Source organism: Thunnus albacares, chromosome 5, assembly GCF_914725855.1.
Source record: "Thunnus albacares chromosome 5, fThuAlb1.1, whole genome shotgun sequence".
Taxonomy (NCBI): Eukaryota; Metazoa; Chordata; class Actinopteri; order Scombriformes; family Scombridae; genus Thunnus; species Thunnus albacares.
The window spans coordinates 35,190,695-35,208,412 of NC_058110.1; the positions used below are offsets into that span (position 1 = coordinate 35,190,695).

The 17,718-nt window shown below is 38.3% G+C and overlaps 1 protein-coding gene and 1 long non-coding RNA gene across 3 annotated transcripts in view; both read left to right on the plus strand.

Moving 5' to 3' along the window:
• The first annotated feature begins 4,381 nt into the window (after window positions 1-4,381).
• Window positions 4,382-17,718, plus strand: part of LOC122981768 (polymeric immunoglobulin receptor-like) — a 724,120-nt gene continuing 710,783 nt past the window's right edge. For both annotated transcript variants that reach the window (XM_044350512.1, XM_044350513.1), the window contains exon 1: window positions 4,382-4,559. In XM_044350512.1, the coding sequence (XP_044206447.1) occupies window positions 4,490-4,559 (70 nt within the window). In that variant the 5' untranslated portion in view covers window positions 4,382-4,489. The remainder of the gene's footprint in view (window positions 4,560-17,718) is intronic.
• On the plus strand, window positions 6,620-8,014 carry LOC122981838. The gene is made up of 4 exons (XR_006403334.1): window positions 6,620-6,847; window positions 7,186-7,367; window positions 7,631-7,950; window positions 8,000-8,014. It is a non-coding gene; the product is annotated as an uncharacterized LOC122981838 (long non-coding RNA).

Consider the following 17,718-nt stretch of genomic DNA (forward strand, 5'->3'; position numbering starts at 1 on the left):
CCTGTTTGATCAACGTGCTTCACACTTGAAACCTGCCTGTGGGTTCATGTTTGATAAAAATCATAAGAATGTGGTTAACAGTATTCACAGAACTTCTGTTTCTCTCCTCTAGCAACAAGTCAAAACATCAACCTTGTTTTGATATTTAATTAAGAAAATTAGAATGAAAAAACACTTAAATGCATTAAAGTTACTACAAGGAACTTTCATTTTGTGTTGACTTAGTGGCCCCTGTAGACATGTTTGTTTGTGGCTGTGTAAGATTAATAATTGTAATATGATGATGGTGAAGCAAAGTAAACTTTGTTTAGACATAGCCAATCTTTTCACAGATGGTCTTGTTTGTTTATGTAGGTCATATAGAGGCATCATGAGACTGTTTCAGAACCAGTTAAAAGTTCCTTGTAGTAACTTTAAAGCCCAAAGAAGTAGTCTAGACAATGCAGATCACAGGATTTAAGTTAGACAATTATGATTTTAAAAACATTGAATGTTATTTACAGGAAAGAAACCAAAACCCCTTTCAAAATAAAAGCTCCTTTTTAAAAGTGGGATTTTGACCACTTAAAAAAAATCTTAAGTGTCTATACATAGAGCTAACAAATGCCAATGGATATATATATTACAGTAAAAAATAAAAAACCCATTATGAATCCAAGCTATGAAGGTATTTAATTCATTTTACACAAACATGCATGTCTGCATCTTAGAGCTGATTTATGGTGCTTTACGTCCTGTAAATAAGCACATTGATGGACAATTGTTAACACACACAAAAAAAATTATCTCATGTAACTCATGTGGTGCGTTTAGCTGGTCAGGACCAAAAAGCTAAAGCTTCTTATTGTTGGGCAGCTGTTTTCTTCGTCCACGACAGCTTCGATACGAGCTTTGATACGGACTGAATGAATGAAGACATGAAACATCTCTGAGTTTGTTCACCCTGAGATGAGGGAAACTCTGGGTTTTCAGTTCCAGAGAGAGAGCTAACGCTAACGCTGGGTCGGTTACCATGGTAACTGACTCTGTGAAGCTAACCTGCTCCCTGACAGGTTTTCTTCAACAGACTTTGAGTTTCTCTTTGTCTCCTCCATCTTAATGTTTAATTTCCTCATTCATTCAGTCCGTACCAAAGCTGTCTGTCAGAATCTAAATGCTGGTTAGATATTAGTTTAGTTACTCAGGACTTTCTAAAGTTACTGCTTTCATGTACATCAGTCATTTCTTAGAACAGCGGTTTTTGCTCTTGTCGTGGAAATTGTCTGAAAACACCAAAACACACACATGAAATAATACATAAAACACTGCTGGGTTGAAGATTAAAAATTATTATTGTACAATAAGGAGACAGAACTCACACAAAGGTTGGCATCAGCTTGTCCTAACTATACAGAGCCAAACTAACCTTTTTTATAGCCTTTAAAAGACAAAGAAAGCAAACAGCCACGAGATATACATCTGCACGTACATGCATGGTACATGAGAGTCACACCCAAGACACAAGAAACTAAGGGCCCCAAGCAGGGTGTGTCTCTTGACCCCTTGACATATTTTGCTCATCCCAAAACCCAGAGCATCATCTAATTTGGGCCTGAACCAGGAGGAGAGAAACTTTTAACCTCAAAGCCTTTTCAAGTGCAAATCACCAAACACATCATGACTGGATCAGACTGTGAGTTTACAGTCATGTCTCTACATACACATGCATTTCAGTCAGGAGAGACGAGTGAATGAAGCAAAAAATAATTGTTTATTATACATATATTGATGATTACGTGTTGTCAAAAGTCTTTCGCACTGTCAGCAAATTTTTAACATTCTGTCCATTTCTAGTGTTTGTCAGTCACTTTCTTCTCCTGTCTTTGTCATTCTCCATCTGCCCAGTTATAAGCTTCAGTGTGTTCCCACCATCTCTGCTCACCTGATTTCCATGCTCACCTATGAACCAGCTCCGTATTTCCTCATTAGCTTCCTAGCATTTATACCAGCCTCTTGTCTATTGTGCTTGTAATCATGTTCCAACTCTGATTTTGTTTCAGAATGATGATTCCACTTTTTCAGCAAGATAATTCTTCAGTATTTGTGCTGCTGACATGTTTGAACTGAACCTGCTCTGGAGCGTACGTCACCATGGTGACCGACGCCCGTTGAAGGTTAGGACGGTTGCGTAAAACTGGAAAATTGACACCCATTAGCTGATCTTTCTTCATGATACAGACCCCTGAGCTGTTACTAATGAATGATTTGAAGCTAGTGAAGGTTTACCATGTTCTGTTTATGGAAACAGCCTGTGAAACGCTGCTGAATGTGCTGTTGATGTTTATCTGATGACCTTAAAACACAGGGTGAAACCACAGTGGTTTGAATATGTGTCATCAGTGTATAAAATACTAACGAAAGGAAGCTAAAACACTATTTTAAGACAACATGTCTTCAACTGATCTGAATCGTTTTCTCAACATCAAATCAACATTAAATTAAAACTGACTGAAACTGTGAACATTCACTTTACTTTTAACTTTACTTCCTTTAGCTTAAAATAAAAGAGTTATGATTTAAACCTGACGTCAGTCAAATTCATTTTAGAGTTTCATCACAGTTACAGAGTCAAAGCAGCTTCATCATGAAACTGCTGATGTATAAAACAGATAGCGAGAGTGAGAGGAAGAAAACATTTAATTAGTTCAGCTTAACAAAACATGAACCATCCATCATGAATAGTTGTTGCTCATTAATGTGTTTGATATTAGAAAGTATGAAATATTCACTAAATGTTTATATGGTGCTCATAGATCCTAAATGGAGCTGGTTAAAGTAAAGTGTCCTTATCTTCAGTCAGAGTTGAAATGATAATATATTATTTTATTATTCTGAAATATTATATTATTAATTATTATATATCATTATATAAGAGCCTTCACAGCAGTTTTGATCATGAATCTAAATCAGGTTTGATATAAACTATGTAATACAGAATGAGGCCCACCTCTCACGTTGACAACCTCTGGTCTGGAGGATGAAGTGCTGCTGATTGTAAATCACTCCCTGCTGACTGGTAGTTTCCCCCTGCCACTGAAAACTGATAGTAACCTGGATCCTTTAGTGCTAAATGAGTTCAGGCCAATTTCAAATCTTTCTTTAAGTAAAATTCTTGAGAAATTAGTATTTAAACAGCTAAATGATTACATAAATTTCAGCTGTATATTTGAGAAGTTATAATCTGGCTTTCATCCTCACCACACAGCACTGAGACAGCACTAGTTAATGATTTAAATGACCTGAGAATGAACATGGATGACAAGAAACTTTCAGTATTAGTTCTTTTAGACTGAAGCGCTGCTTTTGATACAGTTGATCATGAAATCCTTATTAACAGTCTACAGAAGTGTGTTGGCCTCTCTGGCTCAGTTTTAGATTGGTTTAGGACTCATCTGTCCAGCTGAGACTGTTTTGAACTGCCTTTTAAAACTGCCTTTTATCCCCATATTGTTCAAGTGAAACTGTTTCTCTCCCAGGCAGATACTGAGACACTTATCTAAGCTTTTATCACTAGCTGGCTTGATTACTGCAATGATCTCATTTCTGGTCTACCTAAGAAAGTTATAAATAAACTGCAGATCATTCAGAATGCAGCAGGATGTGTACTGACTAAGACCTGAAGGAGAGCACACATCTCACCCGTCCTAAAGTCCCTTCATTGGTTGTCAGTTTTAGAGTCAATTTTAAGATCCTTTTATTGGTGTTGAAATCATTCAGTGACAGTGTTGTAGTACTCGAGTCCAGGACTCGGACTTGAACTCGAGCATTGACTGCATTCGGACTCGGAAGTTGAAGACGAGGACTTGAACTTGTTAATTGATAAAGAAGTAATATATATCTGATCTTTGGCTGTCAAATATTCCGCACATAGCCACACTATGGTTCACGTCACGCACACAGCAGCAGCTGCGGCACAGACAGCAACAACCACACATGTCGTTGGTATGGAAGTTCTTTAGCGTGAATGAAGAAGACACAAAGCTCGCAATTTGTAATACCTTTAAGTCCGAAAAAGAAGAAAGAAAGAAAGAAAGAAAATCAGAATCGGCTGAGAAAATTGCAATCAGTGCATCTTGAATATGTTTAATATAGACCTTTTTTATCTGTATGTCAGCTCTTTGACTGTGCCAGAGTGGAGCACCGGAGCCCATCCTGGAACTCCACTCAGACTCAACCTTGATGACTCGACCTCGAACACTGAGGACTCGAGACTTAGTACCTCTGCTCAGTGGACTAGCGCCTAAATACTGTACTTGTCAGACATGTATGCTTCCTCTAGATCACTCATGTTGCAGAGAGAGAGAGAGAGAGAGAGAGAGAAGAGAGTGAGAGAGAGAGAGAGAGAGAGAGAGAGAGAGAGAGAGAGAGAGAGGAAGGAGTGTTAACTTAAAGCATCGTCAGCTTCCTGATTGATCAGACAGACATATAGAGGCAGTTCTCTGACAGTTTGATGATTTTCTGCATCAGGATTAAACTCAGAATGAATATCCACCATGTTCTGTTCTTCTGCTTCTTATCAGGTGAGGACTGATTACCTGACTGTGTCTGTAAAGCTGCAGCACAAACTGCTTCTGGACATTCATTGTGTTCATTTTAACAAATGTCAGATTTGTATCACACAAGTTTTCATGTTGCTGTCATGTTAATTAGTTTTCCTGTTGTTCTCTAAATTATTCTGTTACTAGAACACAACATCTCTATAATCTAATCTTGTAATTTAACTAAACTAAATGTAATTTAACAAAACATATTGATTGATTAATTGATTAACTGACTTTATTGTCCACCTCAGTGGAAATTTGTCTTCGGCTTCTCCCACAATAAAGCAAAAGTACATACACTACACATAGCACAACACACCATTAAAAACATACAAAATATACAACATACAATAGTGTAAATGGGCAGGTAGCAGCAGATAGGTTATATAAATAATACCAGAGAGCAAATCTTATAAAATAACAAGTGTTCCCTGATGCATCATTCTGTGTTCAACGCCTGTGTTGTGTAGGGAATAAAAGACTTTGTGTATAAGTACCGGTTGGCCTTTGGGGCCCTGAATCGACGGCCAGATGGGAGCAGCTCAGTCTCTGAGTGTAGTTGTGTAGTGTAGAGGTATCTGCAGTTCTATGTTTAGCCTTCCTGTGTGCAGCACTGTCAAATATATTGCAAAGTTGTTTTTGTGACTTTCCAATCATCTTCCCTGCAATGTTAACAATTTTAGAGTGCTTGTTATGAACATCCATCATGAATATTTGTTGCTCATTAATGTGTTTGATATTAGAAAGTATGAAAGAAAAACATTGAAAAACAGACGTTACACAGAGACACTGTGACTACAACTGCAGCTACAAGTAGAACAACAGCAACTGCTGTACAGTGAGTGAAAACTTTGCTAATGGCTGCCTCTGTATCATCTCTGCTTCTCTGTAAACTGATGGATTAGCCCTCATTAATCTGCAGTCTGTTTACAGTAAGTCTACAATACACAAAGTATTGATCATCAGTATTCACTGTTCATCTTTCCAACAGCACTGCAGGATGGAAACACTGGACTCGTCAATGCAATAAACCTTATTGCTGGAACTGAAGGAGGAAATGGTTCAATTATTTGCTCCTTCACTTCATTTGGAAGCACTGTGTTCTTCTGTAAAGGAGAATGTAAAGAAGAAGACATTCTCATTAAAACAGATGGTGTCACAGCTCAGAGTGGCAGATACAACATCAGATATAAAGACGGATCTTCTGGAAGAAGAAATGTGACTGTGACCTTCACACAGCTGACCAAGTCAGACTCAGGACGGTACAGATTTGGTTTGGGTCGATCTTCAGTCCCAGATTCTTACTGGGACTTTGACCTCATAGTTACAGATGGTGAGTTTCTACTGAAAGTCATAAAACCTGATATATTTACTATGTTCATCCCATTTAATGATTTTGAAGCATAAGAATAAATGAAGTCAGATAGAATCTAATTAAATTGTTGAAGAATGTGAGACGTTTATGATATATTGATTTCAGTGTATCAATGTTGGATGAAATCATTACTCCAGCAGTCAGACTGGTTGAACTGGGCAGCTCCCAGTGTGACTCTGTGGATCTGTGTAAATGTGAAGCAGGAAATATTGTGATCAGACTGCAGCATCTTACAGGAAGTACAGACAGTAACTGTTGATTGTTCAACTTTTCAGCGGCAACGTTAGGTCAAAACACCAGTTTCATCCTTACAGAAACTGTGGGAGGAAATATGACATATCCATGCATCGATACTGTCTATGGAAGCAGGAAATTCTTCTGTAAGGATAAATGTAAAAAAGAAGAAGACATCCTGGTTGAAACAGAAGAGAACAGAGATCAGAAATGACATGACAGAAACAAATATCTGTTTTTAAGGGTTACAGTCAGAAGTTGATTTGTGACAACAAGAGGAGTGCTGAGGTTGGCAGAGTCATACTAGTTGTCCAAATAACAATACTTTTTAGTGATTAATAGAACAAATCTTAATCATTTACTTCATTAACATATTTAATGCTGCGTATTTCTTGTGTATGTGATGGATGCTGTCAATATGATCTTTCTGTCTAGAGCAGCATCTCATTTCTCTGCATTATTGATTCAGTATCTGATTGTTTCAATGTGTTTTCATTGTTCACGGCTCCAACCACTTCAAAACCAAACCGGACTCTCCGACCTTTTCCAACATCAGTCCCATCAGCCTCCACACCAACAACAACACAGAGTTTAATCTCCAGTTCAGGAAGCTTCACACCTTCATCATCTTTCCCTGAAACCACAGAGCAGTTTACAGGTACAGGACAGTTCATGTCTGTCCATCTGTCCATCACTGTCTCTCTGCAACAAAACGTCCTCTTAAAACAGTCTAATTCAGCATAACAACGTTGTCTAATAAGAATAACAAGATGGTCCAACATGTGTTTCAGCACATAAGACAGTTCAGCACCTAGAAGAAAACATTTCACGTTTAAACACATCCTACATTTCTAATTGAAGATAATTATTAACATGTGATGTAAAAACAAGCTACTTGTGGTCAAAAACTCCACAGGGAACCTTTAAGCTTCTAATACAAGACAAAAGATCCCAGTCTTTTAAACTACATGTCTCTCTCTCTCTCTTCCTTCCCAGCCGTCTCTGATGTCTCTCGCCCAGGTTACTTTTTGCCTCTGGTTGTATGTGTGCCTGTGGTTGTTTTGCTGTTGGCTGTTGTTCTGTTGCTCCTCTACAAACTGAAGAAGAGGAGGAACTCTGGTTTGAACACCAGAGGAACCTCAGACAGCAGAAACATGGAGGTGACTTCCTTTAACTCTGTATGTCTCATGTTAACTCTTACTGTTGGCATTTATACATTTTATTTTTGCAGTTAGGAATAAACAATCTCATGTCTGCAACTACTTTACTAGTATGAACAAAACTATAATTAAATAAAATCATAATTATTATTAATAGACCTCTGGCCTGTCCAGTTGTTATCACTAAAATATCAGCAAACAATTGAGGAACACAATATCTGGGCTGTTACCGTGGTTACTGCTATATTTTAGGTTTGATGTCATTCCTGTTTTATTTTCAGTTATCTGTCATCAATGAGAACCGTCCTCCAGTCTCCATGTATGAAGACTCCGTCTACCAGAACCTGGATCCAGACAGCAGCGATCCGGACCAAACCTACTCTGCACTCACAGCAAACACATGATGATGTTTGGATTTGGATCTGGATTCTGTACTGTGCAGGTTAACATGTGCTGCAAGATTCCAGTTTGTTCTACTTCATTTCTTCTTTTTGTTAAATCAGCAGATATTATCTATAAACATGCTATTTTTCACCTCTATGCTGATGATACACAACTGATCATGTTTCTTCTTACTTGCTTATTCTGAAATGTTCATTCTGTCTTCATAAATGTAGATGTTGTTTGATATTGTTCTTCTACACTTTGAGCCAACTCTGTCTCCTAGAAATTACATTCATATTCAACTCAATTACATATTACAGTGCATTCAGAAAGTATTCAGACTCTACTTTTATCACATTTTGTGATGTTGCAGCCTGATGCTAAAATCATTTAACCCTCTTATTATGTTAGGGTCAAATTTAACTGGTTTTCATGTTTAGATGTGTGAAACATACTTTTATTTTTTCTGATCAAAACAAGGCTTCATCACATCTTCCACAATGGCCTACTGAATACATTTTATGTTGTTAATTAATGTATTTAAATTCCAAAAATGTTGATACTGAACATATGGGTGAAATGTTCAGAGACAACGTACCTGGTTGTTGTTTTTTTTTCACCAAAATATCTGATGTTGCAGTAAAATATCAGCTGGTAGAAACTCCAGCAGTATGAAAGTGTTTGTTTATTTTACAATATGATTGAAACTGATTCAGATATTCGACCATTTATAACCACTGTCTGAGTTCTGTTAGTGAGAAAACTGATAATCAATCTGATGAGTTGATGATTTAAATGGAAATAAGATTTGAGCTTTTTTTTATTAGTATGTGTGGCTGCATTGTATTAAAGGCTGATGAAAAATCTACACGAAATAATCTTACATATGTGCTTGTTTGTTCTAAATGTTCATGTAGAGAGTTCAAAATAAATAACTTTGCATCATCAACACCTCTCCCAGACTCATCTTTCATTACTAGTGATGTTAATGTTATAGTTATTTAGGATTTCAGGTGCACTGGTCTTCAGAATTGGAATGATGTTAGAATTCTTCCAGAGATCAGGAACAACCTCAGAGTCTAAAGAGAACTGAAATATCTTTGAAACACATCACTCAGTTCATCAGCACAGTAATTCCACCATCATTAGGGCCTGAGCCCAAAGGGCGTTTGTTTCGTGTGTTTGTTTCTTTATTATTATTCTTTATTAATACGCCACTTCAATCCTTAATTTGACCCCCTAAACATGCTCAAAAACTCACCAAAGTTGGCAAGCACATCAGGTCTGGTGAAAAATTTGATAAAATGTAAAAATTAACCCCCAAAGTGCCAAAATGTGCTCGAGAGCGCCACCTATGTATCTAAAACGGCCGCCACAGCCCGTAGGAATGTCGTAGAGAGATCGAACCAAAACTCAATTATTCGTCTCATCAAGACCTACAAATCATACACTGACACCCCTGACCTAAATCCAACAGGAAGTCCGCAATCTCAATTTCAAAGTATGATTTTTGGCCAATTTTGGACCTTGAATAAACGCTATCTCCTCCTAGGGCGTTAATGGTATCGGCTTCAAACGTTAATACATGACTTATCACACTGTGTTGAGCAAAAGTTATTAAAAACTTTGTAATAACTCGGAACGGTTTAGATTTAGTAAGCCCTGAAAGTTGGAGTGCGACATTACACCTTACAATGTAAACCAATGGGGAGGCAATCTCTGGGCATGGACTTTGTGCCAAACTGGGGCATCTGGCGTCTAAACTATAAGTCTGACCACTTTCAAACCTGTATCACTGGATTCGCAACGAAATTTCCTACTAAAATATGATTTTTAATGTTAGATTTGGCCAAAGTCATGGGATTTATGAGGATATTTCACAAGAAGCGTTCTCTAAAATCCTCCTCTCCAACTGCTCCTGGTGATGTCACTCCCTCAGTACTGTGAAACATTCCGCAATACACACTCATTATAAAATCACAGGAGGAGCAAGAAAAGACTTTAAAACTCACACTCTAATATCTCAAAAACAATAAAAGATAGAAAACACATGTAAATTCAAGATTTGTAGGTCAAAGTCTCGTGACTCATTTAAAGTTCAAATGAAGTTTGTATCTAAAATTATGTGGAAGCAGTAAATGTTCAAAAAGGTGTGGGTTTGCTCACACTCTCTATTCAAATATATGAGTATTTTTCTGTGTCCAGCTGCAGTTACTTATTGTCTCTACACACCTGACAGTACACATGTCAATCAAACTTTCAAAATAAAAGCACACTACACTTGTAAGAAATATCCCTCATTTTTAAAAAGCGTGATCTGATCCCGACGGGCCAGAGTGCGAGATCCCGACCAACGCTGCTTGCAGCTTTAATTAGTTAATTATCTTTGATAATTGATAATTATTGCAAATAATCAACTGTGTTCCTCACAGATCCTACAGTTGGTGCCCGAATTATTGATTAAGGTTAACAATATTTTGATTTCATAATTCATAATTATCTGTGATAAACAGAGGGGTGGGCTCACCGAGAGAAACTGGTTAGTATTGTGTGTCAAAAGACTCTCACACTGATCATCTCCAAACGTTTTCTTGGTTCCCAGAGGCTTAGGTGACTGGGCCGCGGCCCCATGTGCCCAAGGGCGCGAAGGCCCGTTCAACGCTGCTTGCAGCTTTAATTTCATTTGTTATTATATTATATTATTATAGTGCTATTTGTCACTGAAATTCATCCTACCTCATTAAGAGAGGTCCTAAAAACTCTCCTACCAAAACCTGGAAAACCTGGAAAACCAAATACCAGATGATGATCAGGGGTGTGAACCTGGGACTCTGCTGTCACAGTCCTGCATCTTGTAGCCCCCCATCCACCCCGACCTCCTCCCTCTCACTGCAGAGACACATAGAAATGTAGCTTCATTCACTACTGTGAACATCATCCAGGCAGAGATTATGTTTGATAAGACAACGTCACTGTGAAACAGTTTAGTCGTATATGAAGGTCATTTCTAGAATTCACAAATCTGATTTTCTGGAAAAAAAACTTCCTTCTGTTTGTTTTACATGCAGGAGAAATAAAACACATTCCTGATGGCATCAGGTTAAAGTAGTCATAGAGGACATCATGTGTGTGGTTGCTGATAATCTTCTCTGCTTTGTTGAGGACTTGTTCAGTATTAAGCTGTAACAGGGATCTTTGTGTTTTGAGAATAATTTTAGAGCTGAAGTTAACAACATGTTGCAATGGGCTCTTGTCCTTTTGACAAATGTAAACCAGCAGTTAAAAAACTTTTAATAAAAGAGGAATAAAACGTTGTCAATATTCTCTGATCGACTCTAATGGAGTTTGGTTTACAGCACAGACGCTGCTGAGCCTTTTTCACAATAACATCTGTACTGTCACTAAATCTCAATCTGTCATCAAACACAGTTCCCAAATATTTGTAGGTCTGGACGAGTTCAACACTTACTGAAGCCAAGAATGATTGTTGGAACTGTCTGTGTGTTTTGGTGAGATTACTATTTCTTTAGTTTTGGACACATGTGAATCTAAAACAGATCTGTCGCACCAGTCCACAGCTCTGGTGTTCATGTGATTGATCCAACTGACTGAGAAGAGACAGAATAACACTGTCAATAATTTTACAATATGATTGAAACTGATTCAGATATTCGACCATTTATAACCACTGTCTGAGTTCTGTTAGTAAGAAAACTGATAATCGATCTAATGCTCTATTTTCGCTATACACTTTTCTTTTTTATTTTTCTCTCCCTTTCTCCGTCTCACTCGTCTTTTTCTCTCTTTCACCGTCTCACTCGTCTTGCCTCCAACTCTTCATCATCTGTCTGCACTGTGGAGTCGCAATGTTTCCTTATTGGAATACACAAACTTGATTGGCTGAGTGGTATCACGTGGTAAGGCTGAACTCGCGTGCTATTGGTCTGTGCGTTTCCTCATCCACTAAACCACTACCGTAAAGACGACAGAAGCTGCGGCAATTAAAATAGAAGCGCCCCGTCAGGTTTTAAATCATAACCCTCTGTCTTGGCTGTAGGTCCGGGTCCGTATGAAAAAAAACAGTTTAGACAACAGGAAGCAGAACCCTCATGCAGACACTCAGACAGGCTGGTTGAGTGAAAGACAGTTTTACTTTTAAATTCAATAAACAGACTTCTAGTTGACAATCTCAACTCAAGGCAGTGAAGCAGGAAGGCGGGTGACCACAGACACACAGCAGGTCAAACTGGATCAGCACAGCAGCTTTGCAACACAGAGGATCTGGAGAACTGATCATCATCAGCTGCATGAGTCGCATGTTTTACCTGCAAGACTCGTGTTTTAATGCTGTTGTTGAAAACATCAGAGAAATAAAAAGCTTGTATCCTGGTACTAGTTGAGTTATAACATCCAAAAGCACCGCGGAGCGTCTCTCCTGCAGGCTGCTGACAGCGCTGCCAGCCGGAGAGTTGATCACACTGTACGGTAGAGGAGGAGACGCAGAGACGCTGGTACATGTCTGTTTCAACAGGAGTTGAATGACTTCACAACATTTAACAGCAGAGCTGAGAGCGTCAGAGCTCAGAGCAGAAACACAGTCGCTCTGCGTCGCTGCTGTCCTCCGCTTCCATCATCTCGCGCCGATTCATTTGGAAAGCGCAGTGCAGTCCAGCCAACAGAAATAAAAATAATAGAAACGATATGCGATGTGACGATATACATCGTGTGACGAGAGAAAAATGTCTATCGTTTCATATTATGCTCTGTTGTTTATATCGTTGTGACGCAAATCATGGCAATATTTTCCGTCATTTGGAGTCTGTCCATCTTTTGTGCAGATTACATTGATTAATTGCTCTTCTTGGTTTTATACTCGCAAAGCTTTTATTGCAATGACAGCAACATAATGAGTTTAGTTGTTGTCAACTCTTCACCGCTGTCTGTCTCTTCTGCTGAGCTGCACATATGCGGAGGGCTGAGCCCCGCCCGCGCTGCGGAAGAGGAGAGAAGCAGCGAGACGGCAACCAGAAATGACGGCAAAACGCAATAGAGACTGTATTTATTGATGTTATTTACCAAATGTATGTGCACTCTTTTAATTTCAGCTCAGTGTGTGAGAGTCTCTGCTACAGCTGCAGGGTTGAGCGGAGGTGTGTGTCGGTGTGGGTGTGTTTGTGATTTAGAGTAACCGCTGTGAAAACAATCAGAAAATAATGTTTTATTGATCTGATTCACCGGCTTTCTCACTACCAGCCCTCCCTCTCTTCATTCATTCTCTAGCTCACTTGACCACAGCTGCTCTCTCTCTCTCTTTCTCTCGTCTTTTTTTAAATGAGTCAGGAAGCCAACAGAAAAGTCTAACTTAACTTTTAATGTTGTCAAAGAAGAGAAATGTCCTCCCCTCGTCCTAGTAACGTCTTTGTCCTCCCTCATGACAGAGTTTACAGCTCTAATCAGTCTGACCTCCGCCAGCATGCTGTAAAAGCACATACGGAGGCGGCTTTATGCCGACCATCTATTTATACATTGAATTAAAATGTGTTATGTCGGGATAGGGATCGTTATCATGATATGAGATCTTGGTCATATCGCCCAGCCCTACCTGACAGTGCTGTCACCCACATGGAAAAAAACATTCTCAAGGGAACACCTGTCCTTGAGAGCACTGTGAACATAGCTGAAGTAGACAAAGTGCAAAGATTTATGATATCAAAATGAACAAGCAAAATATACATGTTAAAGATCAGTTCTCTAACTGGTTTAGAGTCTTGTAACCATAATTGCTTGTCAAACAATGTATGCAAGACTGAACTGACAGTATGCAAGTTATTCATATTCTACCCCCTACACATCTTAACCAGTTATAGGCAAGTTGAATTTGCTCAACTGAACTGACCCGGATGTTTGTGGGCAGGATTGGATGCAGTAACAGTCAAACAGAGATCATTTGAGCTTACATTGCCCTCTGGTGGTCAAGTAATGAACATGTTTTAGGAAGGCTGTCAAATAAGGGAGGAACACATATGATGCAAACTGAGAGCCAGAGAAATCATTACAAAACTATAGTAGTACAGTAGTAGCAACGTTATTAGTAGTTATAATAGTGTTAAAGCAGAGGGATAAATATCCATTATGCAAATATAACACATATAAAGTACCTATATTGGTGGCACATTGAATATTGCACATTAATTAAAAATTTCTTTGTAAATATGCTAGATCCCTGGCTGCCTGTAGATTCAATGGGAGGTACATGCCAAAGGGAAAAAAAAAAAAAAACATTATATGGTAGCATTCATTCATACGTATGCCGAGTTTAGAGTTTCAATAATGGAGCGAATAAAGGAGGAGAAAGTAAATGAAAGAAAATAGCAACAGCAATAGTGAAACACTGATGATAGTGTATGGCATGTCCAGATAATCATAGTCCATAAAACAATGGAGGTGTGGATTATAGTAGAAGGTCTCAAACTCAAAATGATATACCAGTCTGTGATGCCACCAGTCTGGGAGTGGATGATAGGGTGACGTTAACGTTATGATAATCCCATATTCAAATCAGTTATAGGACATTACTACTTATAAGACCAGGTTTATTATTGAAATGAATACAACTGCTACAAACCTGACTTGTGTTGTAGTAAACCTGAGTCTGTATAAACAGGTGCATTTGTTGTCACTGAGCCTCCATGCCAGAAGCTTGGAGAGTGTGTGCTGTAGGGACGTCAATCAGGTACATTTTTCCAAGACATTTTAAAAGATACTGGGACAGACTGTATAAAGTTATAACGGTTTTAAGTTATAAAAATGTCTATTGTTTTATCAAATAACATGTCTTCTCAAGGCAGTCATTGGTCAGTGTGTCTCTACTTTGGTGTAAATGAGGTCATGACCAAGTGTGCAGAGTTGGAGGAAGAGATACAATGCATGACAGTCCACACTGGACCAGATGGAGTGTGCCTCCATCCATGGGTCCTGCAGGCTGCGTCCAACAGCTACAGGCAGGACTATGGTGAACTGGAGGCACAACAACATCTATAAACATGTCCGGGTGGTAATATCATCATGTGTGGTGCTGAGAATAAGGCAGAAGTTTCCTGATCCATCCCATGACTACACTGGTTTTCATTATCCACAAATATAGTTTCAATAGGACAATAAAGTGGTTCACTTGTGAAAATGTTTATGGAACATTTTCTGTCTCATTACCTTCTAAAAATGCCTTGGCAAAATGAATAAAAGAAAAGGTTAGTTACATTATGAATAATTCATAAAATAGTTAATTGCCTATTCTGTATAGCTGTAGTAATGTATGCGAAAGCTTATATTTTGTTTCAGAATGAATGCTCATGCAGATACTGAATGTTTGTACACTTTTGTTTTTTAACACTTATAACTTTCAGGGCCAAAGATTAACATCTTCAACATGAACCAGTTTTACCAAAATAAACAATATAAGAACAACTATAGGATCTAAGTAAAAAGAAAAAAGGCCCAGTGTTTGATCAAATTAATGTTAAATAGAGCAGGTCTAGACCGTAGTCTTTAATTTACAGAGACCCAACATCCCTCCATGAGCTGCACTTGGTGACAGCAGCAAGTAAAAAGTCCCTTTAATGGGAAGAAACCTCAAGCAGAACTGGACTCTAGGTGGACGCTATCTGCCTCGACCTGTTGGGTTGAGAGAAAGAGGGACAGAGAGAGACACTGTTGTTGTTGTTGTCTTTTAGAAATAAAACTGTATTAGTGTAATGTATTTCCTCATTAGCTACCTAGCATTTATACCAGCCTCTTGTCTATTGTGCTTCCAATCATGTTCTAACCCTCTGAGCTGATTATCTGCCTGTCTGTCTGCTCCCAGTCTGGATTTTGTTTGATGATTCCACTTTTTCAGAAAGATAATTCTTCAGTATTTGTGCTGCTGACATGTTTGATCTGATCTTTGAACTGAACCTGCTCTGGAGCGTACGTTACCATGGTGACCGATGCCAGTTAAAGGTTAGGACGGTTGTGTAAAACTGGAAAATTGACACCCATCAGCTGATCTTTCTTCATGATACAGACCCCTGAGCCGTTACTAATGAATGATTTGAATCTAGTGAAGTTTGACCATGTTCTGTTTATGGAAACAGCCTGTGAAACGCTGCTGAATGTGCTATTGATGTTTATGTGATGACCTTAAAACACAGTGAAACCACAGAGGTGTGAATATGTGTCATAAATGTGTGAAATACTAATGAAAGGAAGCTAAAACACTATTTTAAGACTACATGTCTTCAACTGATCTGAATCGTTTTCTCAACATCAAATCAACATTAAATTAAAAGTGACTGAAACTGTGAACATTCACTTTACTTTTAACTTTACTTCCTTTAGCTTAAAATAAAAGAGTTATGATTTAAATCTGACATCAGTCAAATTCATTTTAGAGTTTCATCACAGTTACAGAGTCAAAGCAGCTTCATCATGAAACTGCTGATGTATAAAACAGATAGCGAGAGTGAGAGGAAGAAAACATTTAATTAGTTCAGCTTAACAAAACATGAACCATCCATCATGAATAGTTGTTGCTCATTAATGTGTTTGATATTAGAAAGTATGAAATATTCACTAAATGTTTATATGGTGCTCATAGATCCTAAATGGAGCTGGTTAAAGTAAAGTGTCCTTATCTTCAGTCAGAGTTGAAATGATAATTTATTATTTTATTATTCTGAAATATTATATTATTAATTATTATATATCATTATATAAGAGCCTTCACAGCAGTTTTGATCATGAATCTAAATCAGGTTTGATATAAACTATGTAATACAGAATGAGGCCCACCTCTCACGTTGACAACCTCTGGTCTGGAGGATGAAGTGCTGCTGATTGTAAATCACTCCCTGCTGACTGGTAGTTTCCCCCTGCCACTGAAAACTGATAGTAACCTGGATCCTTTAGTGCTAAATGAGTTCAGGCCAATTTCAAATCTTTCTTTAAGTAAAATTCTTGAGAAATTAGTATTTAAACAGCTAAATGATTACATAAATTTCAGCTGTATATTTGAGAAGTTATAATCTGGCTTTCATCCTCACCACACAGCACTGAGACAGCACTAGTTAATGATTTAAATGACCTGAGAATGAACATGGATGACAAGAAACTTTCAGTATTAGTTCTTTTAGACTGAAGCGCTGCTTTTGATACAGTTGATCATGAAATCCTTATTAACAGTCTACAGAAGTGTGTTGGCCTCTCTGGCTCAGTTTTAGATTGGTTTAGGACTCATCTGTCCAGCTGAGACTGTTTTGAACTGCCTTTAAAACTGCCTTTTATCCCCATATTGTTCAAGTGAAACTGTTTCTCTCCCAGGCAGATACTGAGACACTCATCTAAGCTTTCATCACTCGCTGGCTTGATTACTGCAATGATCTCATTTCTGGTCTACCTAAGAAAGTTATAAATAAACTGCAGATCATTCAGAATGCAGCAGCATGTGTACTGACTAAGACCTGAAGGAGAGCACACATCTCACCCGTCCTAAAGTCCCTTCATTGGTTGTCAGTTTTGGAGTCAATTTTAAGATCCTTTTATTGGTGTTGAAATCATTCAGTGACAGTGTTGTAGTACTCGAGTCCAGGACTCAGACTTGAGTTGGATTCTAGTTCTGATTTTCAGGACTCGTGACTCGACTCGGACTTGAACTCGAGCATTGACTGCATTCGGACTCGGAAGTTGAAGACGAGGACTTGAACTTGTTAATTGATAAAGAAGTAATATATATCTGATTTTTTGCTGTCAAATATTCTGCACATAGCCACACTATGGTTCACGTCACGCACACAGCAGCAGCTGCGGCACAGACAGCAACAACGACACATGTCGTTGGTATGGAAGTTCTTTAGCGTGAGTGAAGAAGACACAAAGCTCGCAATTTGTAATACCTTTAAGTCCGAAAAAAAAGAAAGAAGGAAAGAAAGAAATAAAATCAGAATCGGCC